Source organism: Rattus norvegicus, chromosome 12, assembly GCF_021556685.1.
Source record: "Rattus norvegicus strain SHRSP/BbbUtx chromosome 12, alternate assembly SHRSP_T2T, whole genome shotgun sequence".
NCBI classification, from domain to species: Eukaryota; Metazoa; Chordata; class Mammalia; order Rodentia; family Muridae; genus Rattus; species Rattus norvegicus.
The window spans coordinates 29,089,046-29,108,737 of NC_141545.1; the positions used below are offsets into that span (position 1 = coordinate 29,089,046).

At 49.2% G+C, this 19,692-nt stretch overlaps 1 protein-coding gene across 2 annotated transcripts; it reads left to right on the forward strand.

Moving 5' to 3' along the window:
- Positions 1 to 464: 464 nt before the first annotated feature.
- Eif4h (eukaryotic translation initiation factor 4H) lies at positions 465 to 17,148 on the forward strand. 2 transcript variants are annotated; one of them, NM_001006957.2, is given in 7 exon segments: positions 465 to 561; positions 10,158 to 10,345; positions 11,419 to 11,483; positions 11,564 to 11,660; positions 12,548 to 12,607; positions 14,809 to 14,946; positions 15,374 to 17,148. In NM_001006957.2, coding segments are annotated over 7 exon segments (747 nt in total). In that variant the 5' UTR covers positions 465 to 502; the 3' UTR covers positions 15,514 to 17,148.
- Positions 17,149 to 19,692: the final 2,544 nt, after the last annotated feature.

Sequence of the window (19,692 nt, forward strand, 5' to 3'; positions counted from 1 at the left end):
CTATCATCCTAGCCCTTGGGAAGTGGAGAGAGCAAAAAACCAGGGGTTCAAGGTCATCCTCAGCTCCAGCGCTCCAGCTCCGGCCCAGCATGGGCTCCACAAAACCCAAACTGAATCTAGTGATCATTAGAAAGCAGCGTGCAGGGTGACAGACAATGCCAGAGAGGTAGGTGACCACAGGGCAGGGCGGGGCAAGGACAGTAAGAGGCAACCACGCGTGAAACCTTCAAGCTAGCACACAATGGGCCTCGGAGGGCAGAGCGTGCGCGCGGCGCTCCGGGGGCTGGCCGCCCCACCACGTGGGCCGCAGAGCGCGCCGGGGCCAGCAGCGGGCCCCGTCGGCCCAAGGCCGGGCGCGGCGGCGCGCGCATGCGTGCGTGCGATTTGCGATCAGGCAGCGCGGCGGACAGCCCCGGTAGCGGGGCGGGAGGGGGGAGGAGGAGTTATATTGCGGGGTCCTTCCTCGCTGGCCCGCTGGTTCCTCAAGGAGCGGAGACGGCAAATGGCGGACTTCGATACCTACGACGATCGGGCCTACAGCAGCTTCGGCGGCGGTAGAGGGTGAGGCGGGCGGGGCGCGGTTTGGCAGGCTGGCGGCTCCGCCGGGCGGAGTGTCGGGAGGTTCGAAGGGGACAGCCTTGCCGCGCTCACTCGAGACGGGCGGCGGGAAGCGGCCTGACCAGGCCCGAGGAGAGGCCTGGAAATGGCGCGCTCCGGGAGCGGCTGGCGACGGTTAGGCTGCCGGGCTCTAGCTTGCTCGCGGCGCACATCCCTCCCTCGGCTCCGCGCCGGCCCCAGCGCCGCACATTGCGAGGCCTCGCTCCGAAAGTTAGACCGCAGCGACGCCGGAGGGTTTCCCGGGGAAACCAGCGCCCGCGTCCAGCTTTATCCTCAGCGCGCTCCGGGCTGGGCTGCAGCACGGAAGCGGGCGGCGGCGGCCTGTCCCTCTCCAGGGTCCCTGCTGCTCGGCCGGGCCCCTGGGTTGCTTCTACGTGAAGCCCGCGGGCCGCGAGAGGGGTGATTTCCCTTCCAATTGGCGTCTGGATCCTGGGACCGTCGGATCCACCGAGAGAGACAGGGAGCGCGGACCTCAACCAAAACAAATACACCGTAGTGGGGAGTGTGCGTGTCTCTTTCTCTCAGCCTCCTTGGCGTTTAGAATGCCTTATTGACAGATACTACGTGTCTGCTGGCGGAAATTGTTGATTTCTTCCTAGTTTCTTCCCTGACCTGGAGAATCGCTTTCGCTTCGTTCTGATTCTGGTCAGATACAGACAACATACTTTAAAACCAATCCTCCAACCTCCCCCAATCCTTTACTGATGAATAGAAAGCTCTTGGTGCATAATTCCAAAAAACCAGCGTCGGGTATTTTGTTCACTTTTAAATAACACGTTACCAGCTGGGGTTGTGGCTCAGTGATAGAGCGATTGTCTAGCATGTCCTAAGTCTTGGGTTCGGTCTCCTGCCAAACAATAGAAATAAACAAGCGGCAGCCACTTGCTTCAAGAAAAGAAAGACGCTTATAGGAGTTTTATGGGACAGTCAGTTTAAGCGTCTTATTTCTCAAGGACACACTTGGCCTTTATCCTTTTTACAGAAAAGGTGACTTGCCCAGAGAATATCCCTGTAGTTTTACTGAGGTGTTAGGTTTCCAAAGTGGCTGCCCCCAAAGTGTCTTTTGTTAGGTGAAGAATGATCATCATTAAATACCCGGGGTTGAAAATGAGTCACCGTCTTGTTTGGTTGCAGTAGTGTACTGGGTACTATTCATGCTTCCTTAAGGAAGAAGTTCAGGGTAAGGTGGAGCCACACATTTTATTTGCTAATAAAAATACAAATAGGTGTTAGGTGAAGTGTTACCATGAATGCCCTTGGGGATAGCTTTCTAGGTATAGGTTTGTACTAACTTGCTGTTGGAATTTTTTTTTTTTTTTTTAAGATAGGGTCTTTAGTGGGTATGTAATTCTGGCCAACTTAGAACACACCATGTAGATCAGGCTGGCCTGGAGCTGAACCCACCTCTGCCTTCCCAGTGGTGGGATTAGAGGCCTGAGCCATCTTGTTCAGTTTGGGTTGGGTTGGGTTTGGTTTGGTTTGGTTTTTCTCTACTAGTTTGAAAAAAGTAAATGTACTCAAGGGTTCTTTTTTCCTCCCCAGATCCTAGTGCTATAGAGGTTGGGGCATGAGAAACTCAAGTTTTAAATCTCAAAGGGGAAGAAAACTGCCTTTGACTTAGCACGTGCCACAGTTGAGACGTTTGAATAATTTTAAAACATCAGAAGTAAACAAATTCAAATCTCTCAAAATGCAACTCATTTGAAATACTTACAGGCAGATGAAAATGTTAGCCATCCTCTCAGATGTTCTCTCAAAGCTAATTTGAGAGTCTTAACACTCTTAAAGCATCCCTTAAAGCTGTTTTGAAAGTCCCTTTACTTATTAACACCTCTTTGAACTGAAATTTTCAAGCTGGCTTTGTTCTGTTTCTCTTTTGGGGATAGGATCTCACTATGTAGGTAGCCCTGGCTGACCTTGAAAAACAGATTTGCCTGCCTCTACCTTCAAGCACTGGATTTAAAGGCCTGCACCACTGTACCAGGCCCTTTGGCTGGCTTCTTGTCATGTGGAAGTATGTTTCTCAGTGACTTTGTACTGCTCACTCATTTATTGATAGGAGGCTTTTGCCCGCATGTGTCTCCTTTCCTGGTGTCTAAAGAGGCATGTCTGAGATGAGTTGTGAACCACCCTTAGGTACTTTGGTAGAACAGCTGATGCTCTTGGTAAGAGCTGCGCCATCTCAGTTTCTTTATAATCCTGCCTGTCTTGGAACTTGCTGTGTAGACCAGGCTGGGAACTCAGATACTCCTGCCCCTGCCTCCTCGGTGCCCCCTGTGCACAGCCCCCTCTTCTGTTCTGTTTTAGGTAGGGTCTCTTGTAGCCTAGCTTGTGGTACACTCACTAGGTAGGATGACTTTGAACTAACTCTGCCTGCCTTTCGGTGCTTGGTTACAAGGCTCAGCACACAGGTGCTCCCTTTCTCTTTGTCTTGTGTGTGAGGGGATGTCTGATGTTTGTTTTTTGAGATGGTCTCTCTGGAGCCTGAGGCAGGAGGATTCCAAGTGAAAACAAGATTATTACTGAGTATTTTATGTCTTACAGAAGAGCAGATCCGCTTCTGCTGGCTTGTTTTGCATGGATTTTTTGTTTTGTAGCCATTTGTTCCCCTCACCTGCTCAACTGAATATTGAACCAGGGCCTGTTCTCCACTCTGAGATGTACAGGATGGTAGAAGAGGTGACTAGATATCTTTGATCTTTAAATTGCTGTGTTAGTAATGTTCTATCAGCAGTTACATTTGTGCTGTGCAGCACTTAAACCTTATAGGTGCCTCAGCACATATTGGGAGGCCCTTCTTAATCATTTGTGTGAGGTCCTCTCCTCTGGTCCAGAGCATGAGGCGATAGCTATGGCCTAAGCCTGGCTTTCGGAGTTATATATTCTCCAAAAGCTCCCCCCCCCCCCCCCCCCCCGGAGCTGGGGACCGAACCCAGGGCCTTGCGCTTCCTAGGCAAGCACTCTACCACTGAGCTAAACCCCCAACCCCTCTCCAAAAGCTTTTATTAAAGCCTCAAGATCATCTCATTGTGTGGCCTAGTTGGCTTCAAACTTTTTACAATGTTCCAGAGCTCTTGCCTCAGTCTCTGTCCTCCCAATTTCTGGGATTCTAGTCACATGCCTCTCTGGAAGGACACAAACCTGTTTTGTAGATGTGTTGTGGTCCTGCAGTTGTCAGGAAGTGAGGACTAAGAACTTGGCTTTCTCCTCAAGCCTACCCATGTGCGGATCCATCCTCAGCCTGGACCAAGGGCCAGGAACTGCATTGTTCTCAAGCAAATCAAAACACAGTTCCAAATCCTCGGGAGTTGATTGTACTGACTCTTAAATGGACTTTGTTTTATGGGGTTGTTTTGTTTTGTTTTTTGAGACAGTATTTTTAGTCCTGTTCCTGGAGCAGCGCTAACATTAGAGGTGGGCAACAATACATCCAGGTTGGTCTTGTTCTGTGGATCCCTGGCTTACCTCTTGCTCTTCAGTGCTGCCATGCTTCCAGGAATGGTGGGTGCGCACCATCAGGCTGGCTCCTAAATTGTCTTTTGGGAACTCCCAATTTTGTTGTTTGGGTCTGGGTTTTTTGGTTTTTTTTTTTCTTTTGTTTGTTTGTTTTTTTTTTTTTGGAGCTGGGGACCAAACCCAGGGCCTTGCGCTTGCTAGGCAAGCACTCTACCACTGAGCTAAATCCCCAACCCCTGGGTCTGGGTTTTTAATTTCATGTATGTGAGTATTCTTGTGAAAGTGTATGTCTCTGCATCATGTTTGTACATACAGTGGCCAGAAAGAAGATACCAGATCCCTTACAGCTGAAACCACAGACAAATGTGACTGCTTGGAATCAAACCCAGGTCCTCTGGAAGAGGTGCTCATAACCCTCTCAGCTCTCCAGCCCAGAGTTTCTGGTTTTGTTGGTCATTAACCATATAAAATGCAAGAAATGGTTTTACATTTGAAACATTTTCGTAACATTTTACATCTGCAACAAAGGCTTCTGGGCGCCTAATTGGAAGCCATCAAGCAGGAGAATTAGATGGAACGAATGTCAGCCTCAGGGACTGAGATTGTTGAAAATGTGTCTGCTAGAAATTGTTGAAAGTACGAATTGAAGTATTTATTCCTGGGCTTGATGTGGTGACATGAGCTGTCTATCCTAGCTGCTCTGTATTCTTTTTTTTTTTTTTTTTTTTTTTTTTCCAGAGCTGGGGACCGAACCCAGGGCCTTGTGCTTCCTAGGCAAGCACTCTACCACTGAGCTAAATCCCCAACCCCTGCTCTGTATTCTGAACTAAAAGGATGACTTTGGACAACATGGTTAGACTCTGGCTCCAAAACAGACTATAAGGACTAGAGGGAAAAATGTAATTTCTTGGCTGGGCATGGTGGAAGTGGCAAATGCCTTTAAACCCAGCGCTTGGGAGGTATAGGCAGGTGGAGCTCTCTTAAGTTTGAAGCCAGCCTGGTCTCCAGGAGGCTTTACTTTCTTGACAGGATCTCATTCTGTGGCCATGGCCATCTTGAGACAGACAGACACATTTCACAGATACTGCATGGCTCTGCCTTCCCAGGGCCTCACTAGATTGATTATGTGTTAGGAATGACTTGTCTGTGTGTGCATGTGCTGGTGTCAGATCAGAAGAAAGTGTTCAATTCCCTGGAACCCCATTATGATAGCTGTGGATGCTGAAATGGAGCCCTGGTTCTCTGCAAGAGCAACAAATGCTCTTAGCCAGCTGCTCCATCACCGGCCTTGAATTTTCTTTATAATTAGTGTAATTATCAGTGACATAAATGAGTAGTTACAAATAACTGATAAGGAATTTTTGTGTGGGAGCTGGGGGTGCAGCTCATTTAGGAGTGCACCTGGCATGTATGAAGCCCAGGTTCCATCCCCAGCACCAGGTAAATCACCTGGTGTGTGTGTCTAATCCCAGCACTTGGGATGGAGGGGCAGAAGTGTCAGAAACTCAAGGGCCTCTGCCATGTAGCTAATAGCTAGAAGCCAGCCTAAGATGTGTGGACTTGTCTCAGAAACAGTAAAGAGGCACCAGGCTGTCATCTTGAGTGTGCTGCTGTGGTTGACACCTGAGGAAGGACATCCAGGAGGCTGTTCTCAGGCCTCTCAGTGCTAGCATTCAGAACACTCCTGTAAGCTGAATGGATTCTTCCCAGGGTATTCCTATGGAACATATATTTGGTTGATTTTTGTTGTTAATGTGTTGTTTGGTTTTGTTTTTTGTTTTGAGAGTTTCTCTGTGTGGCCTTGGCTGCTCTGAAACTCACTATGTAGATACAGACCTCAAACTCGGACAGATCCTGCCTCTGCCTCCCTGGTGCTTGGATTAAAGGTTTGACTCACCATCCCAGATGCTTGGGATTTTGAAATTTAGTAACAGTCTGTAATTGCAGATGCTGACACGCCTCTTTACACAGTGTCCCCTAAATGCAATGATGTCTGAAATCAGTCTAGTATCAAGGTTTCCAACCCATCAGTAGTGGGAGGTGGTCCTACTCTTGTTGATAGACAAGTCTTTCTCCTCCCCAACCCCCTCTTTTTTTTTTTTTGGTTCTTTTTTTCGGAGCTGGGGACTGAACCCAGGGCCTTGCGCTTCCTAGGTAAGCGCTCTACCACTGAGCTAAATCCCCAGCCCCCCCCCCAACCCCCTCTTAAAATGATTCGCCTGAGATCGGTATGTAACCTAGGCATGAGCATGACCTTGAACTTCTGATCACCCTGCTCCAACCTCAAGCACTCCAGTTGCAGGAGAGGCATAATCCGAACTTCCTCTCCACCCCACCCCCACCCCCGAACCCCCAGCTGCATGGTAGGGTGGGCATCATCTACATTGGGTTCTGTGTATGTGTGCAACCCCAGCTTCAGGATGAGTGTAGGCTGTAAGGTTTAGCTAAGTGTGGAGTGTTGGGGATCATCAGAACCTATGCAGGGCTAGTCAGAAGGGAGGGAAGGCAGGAAGAAAGGTGAGAGTTGTATTTGTTGGCTTTTTGTGATGTGTAGCCCTGACTGGGATAGGAGGTGGGTGCTAATGTACCCAGTCCTTTTGTTTTGTGAGTCTGGGTTTCTCTATGTAGCCTTGGCTGTTGTCTACTCTGGCCTCAGAGGTCCACCTGCCTCTCTGTGTGTGCCACCACTGTGTGCTCAGCACACCCAGTCTTCTTAGAAGTGTGTGTGTGTGTGTGTGTGTGTGTGTGTGTGTGTGTGTGTGTGTGTGTGTGGTTTATATGAATCACCAAAAATAAATGAAGACTAGTGAGCTCACTATATAGACCCAGCTGTTATGAACACACAAAAATCTGAACTCCCATCTGCCTGTCTCTGCCTCATCGGTGCTGGGGATAACGGGGTGTGCCAACACACGTGGCATACTTAATTATGAGACTGAGTCTCCATATTTACCCACCTAACCAAGGATGACCTTGAACTCCTGATGCTCCTGTCTACCGCTTGTGTGCCTTTAATACTAAGATTATAGACATGGTGGAGCCTAGGGATTTGTCCATATTGCACAAATACTCTATTGCCGAGATATATCCTTCACACTCACACACACCTTTTTTTTTTTTTTTTTTTTTTTTTTTTGTTCTTTTTTTCAGAGCTGGGGACCGAACCCAGGGCCTTGCGCTTCCTAGGCAAGCGCTCTACCTCTGAGCTAAATCCCCAACCCCTTTTTTTTTCTTTTAACTTTGGGTTATTATTTTGTTGACAGTCTTGCTGGGGCTGGCTTCATTTGAGATTCTGTGTCTGTGACTGGGATCCCAGGCCTGTGCCACCAGGACAGTTGGGCCAATTTGATTCTGTTTCATTTACTTGACTGTATCCAGCCTCCACTAATCTCTGCTTCTTTCATTGGTTTCTTTGGATGCGTGTGGTACTCAGGGCAGCATCCATGACTTCAAGCTTGTTAGACAGGCCCTTCACTGAGTGCTGGATCTGATGGTTTCTTCTTAGTCACTCCTCCTCTGGTCTGGTTGAAACCTCCATGTCTTTGAGTCTGATTCCCTGGTCTACAAAATTGAACTCAGGTTCCTAACGATGTAGAGGATTTCTGTCTGTAGTGGTTTGGTTTTTTATTTTTTGTTTTGTTTGTTTGTTTGTTTTGTTTTTTGGGGTTTTTTTGGGTTTTTGGGGTTTTTTTGTTTTGTTTTGTTTTGTTTTTTTTCCCAGATTCTTGCTAGAGGGCATGTATGGGGCTTGGCCTTCCATGATCTTGCTCTGACCTCCAGACAGTTCACCATTTGGTTGGGGTGAAAAACTTGACAGCCTAAAGGATTTGGGTCACACTTGGCAGCTGAAAGTTAGAGTTCCTGGATTATAATTTGAAACATTTCTTTTGTGTCATGAATGTCTAGGCTGCTCTTAGTTCGACCACTAGGTTATTGGACAGAGCCATGGCTTGGTGACATGTGTGGTAGAGCCAGGAGTCTGAGAATGTAGGCTTGAGCTTGCAGGAGAGGGGCTGGGCTCTGTGCTTTGGGTTCCCAGTTTCTGTTCTTCCTTGTGTTGTCCCAAGTGCCTGGTTCAGATCATGACCTCAGGTGTGGCAGCTGAACCTTGAGTGCTCTGTGATTGTTATTAAATTTTATGTGGCACTTGGTAGTTATGAAGTGGTTTATAGTCAATTAAATTCATTTATGAAACTGATCTTTCAAACTTTTATAAAGTAACAGGCAAAATGGAAGTGTGCTGTGTATAATCATCCAGGCTGGAGGATTGGCCAGCCTGGACTTCATACAGGAAAACAACCACTGATGTACAGAAAAGTGATTGGCAGAGCTCCTACTCTAGACAGGTTTTTACCACGTAGCCCAGGCCCTGCTAAGAACATACTTATGCGTGGTTAATGCTACCTCTGAGAAGGGTGCTGGCTTGTTTCATCAGGGCTCTGAATCCTGGCTGTTTGGCACTTCCACAGGATTTTTTTTTCCTTGCTATTTGACTGACAGCTAAGCTTTCTGTCTTCCCAAAAGCAGGCATTGCCCCTTGTCTTTGGCTCTGAACTGAATCCCACTACAGTTTTGTTTTTGTTTTTGTTTTTTTTAGGCAGGGTTTCTTTTAGTCTGGCTTCCTGGAACTCTGCAGACCATGCTGGCTTTGAACTCAGAATTAAAGATGTGGGCCATCATGGCCAGCAGAATCCCGTTGTCTTTTCTTACAATTATTTTATCTATATACTGTACATTGTATGTGTGTTCAGATACAACAGAAGAGAGCATCAATCCCATTACAGATGGTTGTGGGCCACCATGTAGTTGCTGGGAATTGAACTCAGGACCTGTGGCAGAGCAGTCAGTGCTCTTAACCACTGAGCAATCTCTTCCCACTGTTTTAACTACATCCTTTTAGGCCCCATAGACTTAGGGAGAGACTACTCCTGGGCTTGGGCTTGCTTCCACATAGGTATTCAATTGCTAAACCTTATTCATAATACCTGTGTGTACTTAATGAGCTCACTTTTCCAGAAATAAAGTGCTTACAGTCACACGGAATTGGGAGTACTGTGGTGAGAGTTTGCACTCTCCTGCCCTGGTGTGGGTGAGTCACATCCTTGTATCTAGCATATCCTTGCTGTGTGTGCCACCCACACAGCGTCACAGCTAGGTGAACCTTCTGACAGGTTATTAGAAGGTCAGTCAGAATAACAAGGATCAGTAGCGTGTGGTAAGGTGTTCTGCCTGTGGCACGGGCACAACATTGTCTGCAGGAGTGCTCCACTTTGTGTCACTGCGGCTCAGCTCCTGTGCCATGCTGACAGGTTTAGTAAATGGCAGTTTTCAGATACTCAGATGGCTTACATGTCCACGGTCCATCCCAAAGTGGCTTACTGGAAATAGTCAATGGGTGCTCTGGGAGATGAGAGCACGAGAATAGTGTCAATGGGGCTTAAAGGGTTTTCCTCCTCTCTTCTGGCTAGTCCATTTTGGTTTTTTGTTTTATATATGAGGGTAACTTCACTCCTGCTTTGACTTCCTGGTTACTGGCATATGCCTCCTTGGCTTTTTCTCTTTTTTGTTTATTTGTGTGCATGTTAGGTCAGAGGTCACTGTCAGTTGTCTTCCTCAGTCTTTGAAACAGGTTGTCACAGAACCTGGAACTTACTGTTCAGCTAGGCTGGATGGCTGTAAGGTCCAGAGATGCACACTCGGGTCCTCATGCATACGCGGCAAGCACTGCGCCCAGATGGAGCCGTTTAGTCCTCCCCTCCACCCCCAAAGACAGGCTCTTATGTAGCTATGGCTAGTCTTGAACTCTGTCCTGAGTGGTTCCATATTTCTTGTGTGATTGTGAATGGAGACTATTGACCTAGGTTTTACCACAAAGCATTGCCGGTACAGATTCCAGCCCAGCAAGGGAGCCAGTGTCATAGGCCATGTGGTGTTTGGACCATCTCGTGTAGTGTTTATATGGCTATTTCTGTCACCAAAATCATAAAGCAAGGATGCTGGGCAGACAGTGTGACAGAGGTCACAATTGGTGGGTTACTCTTATGGATCAGGAACCCTAAACTCTTCTGCATCTCTCCTTTTAGGTCCCGCGGCAGTGCTGGTGGCCATGGGTCCCGAAGCCAGAAGGAGCTACCCACAGAGCCCCCCTACACAGCTTACGTAGGAAATCTCCCTTTTAACACAGTTCAGGGTGACATAGATGCTATCTTTAAGGATCTCAGCATACGGAGTGTGCGGCTAGTCAGAGACAAAGACACAGACAAATTTAAAGGTAAGCTGGGGTGTTTATTGTGGGTGATAGGGAAGGTTAGGTGGGGGAGGCATGAGTGAAAATGTGTTGGCTAAGCCAAAAGCTGAGTGTCCTGTGTGAGCCTGGTCCGAACAGCAGAGATCAGCATCCGTTGGCCGGCCTTTAGTTCCGTTCTGCAGACCCTGGGGGAAGCCAGGTTTTGTACTTGATGTGGTGTAATGGGATATGGCGTATGCCAGGTTTGCCTGCCCAATGTTCATGCAGTGTGTCTGCAGGTACGGGGGGGGGGGGGGGGGGGGGAGCGGTCTTAGGGAAAGCACGTAATAAAGCTAAGGACTTCTTTAAAAAAAAAACCATGTGTTTGTGCATCCCTAAAAATGACTTTTAAGTAGATTTATTTACATCGTATTTGTATATGAATGTTTTACATACATGCATGGTCGTATAGGAGCCGTGTGTGAGCCCATTAGGCTGCCTGGGTCTGGGTTTACAAATAGATAGTTGTGCACTACTGTATGGGTGCTGACAAGTGGATCCTGGTCCTCTGTAAGAGTAGCAAATGCTCTGAACTAGCGAGCCGTCTCTCCAGTTCTGAAGAGCTCTCCCTCACTGGCTCATTTTATTGGTAATTGTTATCAAATCAGGACGTAAGCTCAGAGGTGCCAGGCTCCCTTTGGAAGAAGCCTGTTTGGGGAGGAAAAGAAGGAAGCAGCTTAAGCAGTGCTGCTGTTTTGGTGCCTGTTGAGTTAGTGTTTTCCGCCTGATGGAATATAATGGACGGCTCAGAATGCGGCTTCGCTGGCAGAGGGCTTGCCTAGCGTGGTCACGGCTCTGGGCTCCTTCTCTAGCGTTACATAACCAGGCCCGGTGGTGTGGGCCCACAGTCCAGCACTTGCGAGATGGGGCGCAGGATCGGAAGTTCTGGTTGTCCTTAGTTACTTAGCTGGTTTGGGGACCAGCCTGGTTACATCAGACTTTATTGGGGGTGGGAGCACACTAGGATGTTCTGGGGTTCCTGCTGATGCTGGTAAGATCCCAGCCGGCCTAGAGTCCAGGGTGTATGTGTGTTCAGTATGGCTTCTGTTTTCTTCCAGGGTTCTGCTATGTAGAATTTGATGAGGTGGATTCCCTGAAGGAGGCTCTGACCTACGACGGTGCAGTAAGTGCCCTCAACTTCCCTTGCTCTGGCAGCAGCCTGAGCAACCTGCTGATACATAACTGTCTTCTCCTTGTCCTCAGCTCTTGGGTGACCGGTCACTTCGTGTGGACATTGCAGAAGGCAGAAAACAAGACAAAGGTGGCTTTGGGTTCAGGAAAGGCGGACCTGATGACAGAGGTGATGAGCTGTTTTAAACTGGACAGAACTTGCTGTGTGCACACTGCTTGCTGCCCCGTGTGTCATTTATCGAGCACTGGCTCAGAGCCCTGATAGGTCCCTGAGAGCTTAGGTTTTGTCTTATTTCTGAAGTGACGTTAGAGTTTCTATTGTTGCGATGACTAAAAGCAGCGTGGAGGAAAGGGTTTATTGTTTATTGGGCTTATACTTTATGTCAGTGTTCACCATTGAAGGAAGTCAGGGCAGGAACCTGGAGGCGAAGCTGATGCAGAGGCCACGGAGGGTGATGCTTATTGGCTTGCTTGCCATGACTGACTCAGCCTGCTTTCTTTCTGTAGCTGTCTTCAGATACACCAGAAGAGAGCATCATCTTATTATAGATGGCTGTGAGCCACCATGTGGTTGCTGGGGTTTGAACTCAGGACCTCTGAAGAATAGTCAGTGCTCTTAACCACTGAGCCATCTCTCTAGCCCCCTACATCCCAGACTTATGAAGACATTTTCATAATTGAAGTTCCCTCCACTCGTGACTCTAACTTGTGTTGAGCTGACATGAAGCTGTCCAGCCATGTCCTTGGGCTAGAGAGGTTTCTCTTGCTGGGACTGAAAGCATCTTGGGGAGAAAGCATTTATTTGGCTGCAGTCCCTTGTCTAGGGAAGCTTAGGCAGAGAACACTGGGGAATGCTGCTCCCGTTTTGCTCAGTTTGCTTCCTTATACAACCCCGGGCTCACCTACCCCCTTAGACATGCTCACAGGGGATCAGGCCAGTCTGGGGAAGACAGTTTCTCACTGGAGGTTCCCTCTTGTTAAATGATTGTTTGTGTCGTGATGACAAGAGTAATGAGCACAGACCTCAACTTTGTCTTTTTGTGTGTGTGTCCTCAGGAATGGGTGGCTCTCGAGAACCGAGAGGTGGATGGGATTCCCGGGATGACTTCAGCTCTGGTATCAGTATTTAACATTCCACTCTTCCCTCGCTCCCTTGTCTCTCAGGAGCGTTCAACCTAGACAGGCTTTTAGTTCCTCCCAAAAAGTCTCCATGCTAAGCCTCAGGGCTGGGCAGAGAAGTCAGGCCCCTCCTTTTGCTCTCCTCTGAGCCTGTTGCTGGGGCTATAGCCAGGACAACTCTTAGGTTTGTATACAGTACAGAAAGAGATAGCAGTGATTTTGGAAATAACTTAGAGGATCCAGAGCTGCCGAGGAAACCTCTCCGGTATGGGTCCTGGTGGCCAGTGTTTCTCTCTCTTGAAGGGCATGGAGCTCTGCTTCTTCACTTCAGGGTAAGATAGGTTGATCAGAGGATGTCTGCATCAGTAGGGATGAGAGGCACAGACTAGAGCAGTCAGAAATGAACTTGCTCATAAAAGTACAGTAGCAGTGAGCAGTAAGTCTGTAATTTTATGTATGAGCTGGTTTCTGACTAAAACGCGCAGCATATGTCTCAGCCAGCCCGGCAAGGAAGCAGCTCCTGAGGGGAAGCAGCTCCATAGGGCCTCAGGTCCTGGAGAGACCTAATTCTAGGGCCAGAGCCTTTCCCAGTTGCCTTGTTTCAGCCAAGAATGCAGTCCCAGAGGCAGCTGTCAGGGTGATGCCCTCTAAGACACCTGTGGATCTGACTTAAGTATTCTGACAGTGTTCTAAAGGAGTGGGGCCTTTTTCTCTTTTTTAAATAGAGGGGAATACAGAGAAGAGAGGAGGTGGAAATGTCCCCGTGGGGCTGGAGTAGGAATAGGTAGCTCAGCAGCAAATCACGTAGGGAGAGGTCCTGAGTTTAAGTCCCACACCACACATCCCTCTCCCACCAGTGTGCTAACCCTGACTTTGTAAAGAACAGGGGTTTTCATGGTGTGCTTCCTAGAAGTCAGTCCCTGGATGAGCTTGTCTCCTCCTGCATAACCTTCCCGGTGCTTAAGGGCTTCGCTTACAGTTTCTGTGTGTGAGTGCTTCTCTGCTGTGTATATGTGTACCAGTGTGTGCTTGGCTCCCACACGTGTGGGAGAGGGAGGGCATCTTAAAATGACCTAACCTATAATTCAGTGCTCAGAGAACTGAGGTGGAAGATCTCAAGTGCAGTCAGATTGAGTCACGAAGTAAGGCCCTTACTTAAACAACTTGAAAAGTAGTTGGAGGGAGTAAAATTTCCACTACAAAGGGGGAATTCAAATGAAGGGTGCAGACGGTTGTCTGGATGTATTCTTGTGCTCTATATGTGCTGCTCTGGTTTTTGGTTTTGTTTAGGTAAGAGCCTACCGTGTATCCTTTGCTTGCCTGGAACACATTATAGCCCAGGCTGGCCCCAAACACAGTTCATCTTCCTCCTGAGCAGGGGGATTAAAGGCATCTGCGTGCGCGCGTACATGGGGGGAAGGGTGTGGATGTGTGTGTGTGGGTGACAGTTTTCAGAGGAAGTCTCCTTCCAGTGTAGTTAGGAAGCACCTTGCCTTGCAGAGCCCTCTCATCTCTTGGTTTATTTTTGATACCTGTTCTCACTGGCCAGAGCTTAACAGTTCACTGAGTTATGGGGTTATAAGTTCATGGTACCACATGTGAGCCCGTGGAGACCGTCTTTATCCGCTAGAGCTGGAGGTGACAGGAGTTGTGAGCCCCTGGTGTGTAGTGTGGCCTAAGAATAACAGGCTCTTAATGAATGGATGGGTGGGTGGATGGACGGCTAGGTCATCTCTGGCCTGGCCACCGTCATTGTGTTTTCTGTTTTTAATGAGGCTTCCTATGTGATCTTGGCTGGCCTAACATCTACAGCGCTCCTGCCTCTGAGAAAAGCCTTCCGTTTGCTCAGAATTCGGCATCTCTTGAGTAAGCTGCAGTTTATACTGTGGGTGCAAGGTACCCTCTCTGATTGGTATTGTGTGGTCCACACCTCAGCAGAGACAAGTGGAATGGAGTGGTTGCCTTGAATCCACCAGTACCCCAGTAAGGCTGGGCATTGCTTGGCAACAGAATGCTTCCCTGGTACAAGGCTTGGGTCCATTCCCAGATGTGTTATCTCCCTGCAATGCAGAGGGGTTTGTACACTTTAATTTTGATTCCAGATTCCAGACACATATCACATTGAAGAATCAATTCATAGAAGATTGTGTGTCTCTGTTTATGTGACAGTGTTTTTGACTCAGTGTCTTCTTTCCTAGGCTACAGGGATGACTTCTTAGGGGGTAGGGGGGGCAGTCGCCCTGGGGACCGGCGAGCAGGCCCTCCAATGGGGAGTCGCTTTCGAGATGGCCCTCCTCTGCGTGGCTCCAACATGGACTTCAGAGAACCCACAGAAGGTAAGGCAGCATCCTTGGGACTCATTGTCTGCTCCTTTAAACCTTCCTTCTTGCTCTGCATTGACCCTGGTCTGAATAGTAGGCTGGCCTCGGTTGTCAGTCATCAAATTTGTAAGGCAATTTTGAAATTAGATAGGTCTTTTCCCCCCCCCCCCCCCCCCCCCCCGGAGCTGGGGACCGAACCCAGGGCCTTGCGCTTCCTAGGTAAGCGCTCTACCACTGAGCTAAATCCCCAGCCCCTAGATAGGTCTTATAATATAGTAGCACATAATCTTGGCACTTGGAGAGCGATGGGTAAAGGCAGGAGGATCCAGAGCTCAATGTCATCCTCATCTACATATCAAGTTTGAGGCCAGCCTGGACTAAATGAAGCCGTCATGGAAGGCATGGAGCCCATTTTCTATAACCTGTGTTTTCTGTCTTCCAGAGGAACGAGCACAGAGACCGCGGCTGCAGCTTAAACCTCGGACAGTGGCAACACCCCTCAATCAAGTAGCCAACCCCAACTCAGCCATCTTCGGGGGAGCCAGGCCCAGAGAGGAAGTGGTTCAGAAGGAGCAAGAATGAGCTTAGGTTGGGAGGGAATGGGGTGTGGGGGAGCTGGAGCAAGAGCACAGCCTGGTGGCAGGCAGTCGCCCTGCAGGCCCCATTCCCGCCTGGCACTGTCCTCCTTACAGCGGGAACACAGAGCTTGCGAGTGCATGTCAGCTGTTAACAAGTGGTTTCTAGTACATTCTTGGCTTTGCTGTATCTATCTAGTGCCTGTTTTGTGCTTTCTTTCTGTTTTCTTTCTCTCCCCTCTCACTCCTGGCCTCTCCCTGCTCCTTCCCACGCCGTGTGGATGTCGGTCACGTGTGGAAGGTGGGCTGAGGTGCCTCATCCTTTGCTTTCTTTCTTTCCTTTCCGCGCCCTGGCCACGCTCCGGGTGTGCTGTCCTCTGCTTTTTCTCAGAGCTTCTCTCCAATCTGCATGTCGAGTTCTGTGTTGCTGTGGCTTCTGGGAAAGAGCTGGGGCCACTAGCTAGGCGGCTGTGGTGGCCTGTTGGTAGGTATCCAGCTGGGATGAGCACACAGAATTGGAGGCATCTTGCTTTAAAACAAGGAAACTGCCTTCTGGTCCCGAGAGGCTGCTGTGTTTGGGGTCAGTCACCTGCCCCAAGCAGCCTGTTCAGGTATAGCAGGCTCCTGTCAAACAGTGAGGCCAGAAGGGTGCAGGGAATTGGGACATTCTGCTCTGGTGGCTCTGGGTGCCAGTGGCCATGTGGCTTTGCTCCTGCTCGCTCTAAGACCAAGTGGAAGCTCATTCCCTGCTCTTCCTGGGCCGTGGAGGCCCCTTGGGGGTGCAACCCGCTGCAGCTCAATCCGCTTCCTGCAGCCGAGGCCTGTAGGAAGCAGGGGTGGTGCTGGAGCTGCACCGGGCAGCTGTGCCTGCACTGAGTCTGCGCTCTTTCCCTTGTGTCTGTCTGCTCCAGGGCGCTTAGCCCAAAAGGCTGCTCCCCACCACAGCTCAAGGCCTAGAGTCTGGCACTTTCTCTGATCGGTTGCACAGCTGTTGAGAACCTCAGTACCTGGGTGTCTAGAAACCTCTAGGCTTGCTGCTTGCTCTGTGGGGCAGACCCTGCTCCCACAGACAGTGCTGAGCGCTCACTTGAGAGCAAGGGGATCAATCAGGCTTTGCTTTAGCTCGGACAGCTGTGTGTGAACAAATGGAAAGTGATTTGGCACCGAGTCTCCATCTGTTCCAGTCGGAGCAGGTAGGGGTCAGCCAGCCACTAGAGCCTTGGGAAAGAAGGGCTGAGGTGCGCAGCTTGCTCGTTAGCCAGCAGCTTCCTGCCAGCCACCCCTTGGCTCATGATTGTCTTTGTCGCAAGGTCTCGGCAATTTACAGAACTCTCACTCCTTCCCTCGCCTGCCATCTTCTCTGCTTCTGAGATGAGAACCATTTGTGTAACACCAATACCTAACTTAAGACAGACATGCATTGCGTGGTTGTAATCAAAGCTGATGCTTTCAGATGATCTAATCCATCTCCAATGCGGAAAAGACAGAACAGGCACGTCCATCCACACTGCTGGGCGCCCAGCTGACTCTGTAAGAATGGAATTCCAAACACTTAACACATTCAGTTCTATGACAGAAAGTGAGTCTATGGATATGGTATTTTGTGAATGATCTTTTAAATAAAAGAGAACCTTACATAACACTTACTGCTTGTCTTTCTGGCCACTTGTGAAGTTGAGTTTTGAACTTTGGGAGTGCTACTGAGAAGCATTTAGAAGTAATTCGGGTGGCATGTTATATGGTCAAACCATGGTCCTGCTACACAAACCCTGTGCCACTGAGTTGTACTCCATGGTTTGTTGCATGGCCCGATTCTTGGAGCCTCTGAAGAAGAAAGTCGTCTTGGCACTTAAAGGGCAAGCGTTTACTGTGTAAGCATGTCCCACATCCGTGTGGTGCATACCCATACCCGGCACCCAGGGGATGGAGACAGAAGTCACCTGGGCTTGCTCAACAGCCAGGCTAGCCAGCTGTGTGAGCTGTGGTGAGAGGGCCTTTGAGGAGCTAGAGGTGGCTCCGTAGTTAAGGGCACCAGTTGCTGCTCTTCCAGAGAACCCGGGTTAAACCCACATGGCAACTCAAGCGTCTGTAACTCCAGTCCAGGAGGTCTGGTGCCCTCATTCGTGCCTGTGAGTACCTTTGCAGGTAAAACACCTTATTCATAAAATGGTTGTGCCGGGCATAGGGCCCACCTTCAGTCCTATGGGGGCAGACAGGCAGAGCACTTGAGTTCAAGATACCACACCTCTAAAATGGAGGAACTTACAAGGTTAGTTTACTACCTCAGTGGCCCTAGCAGAATATCCAAACAGAGAGGACCTTTTTCAGTGTTTGGACCATGTACATCGATGTAGAGAGTTCAGACATTTGGTTCCTGGTTTCTCTGCTTTTGTAGGATTCCATGTTTTGTTTTGTTTGGTCCTGGGCTTTGAACAGAAGGCCTATGTGTTACATGAAAACACTACAAGTCAGCAACACGCCAGCCTCTGTGGCGTTAAGACTAAACCAAACAGGAAACTGCATCCTGAAATGTTCTTCCTTGAGGATTCATTTTGTTAGCCAGATTGTCTCTCCAGAGTCAGGATTGATGACTTTGGGGGCAGGATTTTTCTTTGTATTATGTGGGTGCTCATGGTGGCTAGGCAATGTTGGGTATGGTGGAGCTGACTGTGTGTGTGTGTGTGTGTGTGTGTGTGTGTGTGTGTGTGTGTGTGTGTGTGTGTGTGTCCGTCCGTCCGTCCGTCTCTCATGTGGGTACTAGGATTTGAACCCTGGATTGTCTTCAAGAGCAGCTGCTGTTCCATGAAGGGAGCCTACTCCGTCCTTGCACATCCTCAGCTCTCAAACATCAGATAATGCATAAAGGTAGATGTTGGTCTGGAGAGAAGGCTCAGCGGTTAAGAGCACGCTAGAGGTCCTGAGTTCAAATCCCAGCAACCACATGGTGGCTCACAACCATCTGTAAAGAGATCAAGAATAAACTCCCTACTGAAGCTGTGTGTAGAGGTGCACGCCTTTAATCCCAGCACTCAGGAGGCAGAGGCAGGCAGGTCTCTGAGATCAAGACCAGCCTGATCTACAGAGCAAGTTCAGGACAGCCAGGGCTACAAGTGGTTTGGGGCTTGAGATCAGCTTATCCGTTAAAAGCATTCACTGGGGGTTGGGGATTTAGCTCAGTGGTACAGCGCTTGCCTAGGAAGCGCAAGGCCCTGGGTTCGGTCCCCAGCTCCGGAAAAAAGAACCAAAAAAAAAGAAAAAAAAAAAAAAAAACATTCACTGACCTTCCAGGACCTACACAGTAGCTCACAGCGCGTAACTTCATCTAGTTCTACAGGTCTGAGCCTCTAATTCTAGCTACTGTAAGGACCGAGGCAGAAGGGTTACAAGTTCAAGGCCCATCCTGAACTGCATAGCCAAGAGGCAGTCTAAAAATGAAACATTAAAGCTCTCTAGGGGTGGGGTGTGCCTCCACATTTAGCTTTGTGCTGTGTGGGAGATGGACCCTAAGCAACCCAACCCAGTTGAGCAGAGCCTTTCTGTTCAGTTTTGGTGCTGTTGGATGGTGTGTGTCTGTGTGTGTGTATCCCTAAAAAAAGTCCAGAAGAGGGCGTAAGACTGAGGTTACAAGTGGCTATGCCAGGCATCTGAGAGGAACTGGATCCCTCCAGAACTGAATGAGGTTCGACTGCTGTGTGCTACTGTGGAAGGTCAGCGAATGCGGAATTGTTAGGAAAGTGTGAGGAGGTCAACCATGTGAGCACTAGCTTTGCCTTAAGAGGTACCTGCCTCCCGACCTGACCCCACGGAGAAGAAACAGTCTTTAAATTTTTTTTTTCTTTTTTTTTTTCCGGAGCTGGGGACCGAACCCAGGGCCTTGCGCTTGCTAGGCAAGCGCTCTACCACTGAGCTAAATCCCCAACCCCAGAAACAGTCTTTTGTGCTGAATGCATCTGGCACACCACCTTTGGCTGGCACAGATTTCTAAGGGAGCTGGCTTCAAAGGTCACCGAGTCTCCTGGTAATAGCACCGTGGCTGTGCTACTTTGCTTCACCACAGGGTGGCAGCAGCAGGCTGGAGGCACAAAGACTGGGAAGAACCGCCCAGAGGAGTGGGGCCCAGGACTACCGATACACTAAACCCACACAGCAGGTTGCGTGGGAGGATCATCTTGCCTCCTGCCTTGAT

What these genes read in the sequence shown, in the direction of transcription:
- Eif4h (XM_087577997.1), top strand. Translation starts at nt 503, where the DNA reads ATGGCGGACTTCGATACCTACGACGATCGGGCCTACAGCAGCTTCGGC. An exon ending in AGACACAGACAAATTTAAAG is followed by an intron (nt 10,346 to 11,418) that starts GTAAGCTGGGGT and finishes GTTTTCTTCCAG; the next exon opens with GGTTCTGCTATGTAGAATTT. An exon ending in CTCTGACCTACGACGGTGCA is followed by an intron (nt 11,484 to 11,563) that starts GTAAGTGCCCTC and finishes CCTTGTCCTCAG; the next exon opens with CTCTTGGGTGACCGGTCACT.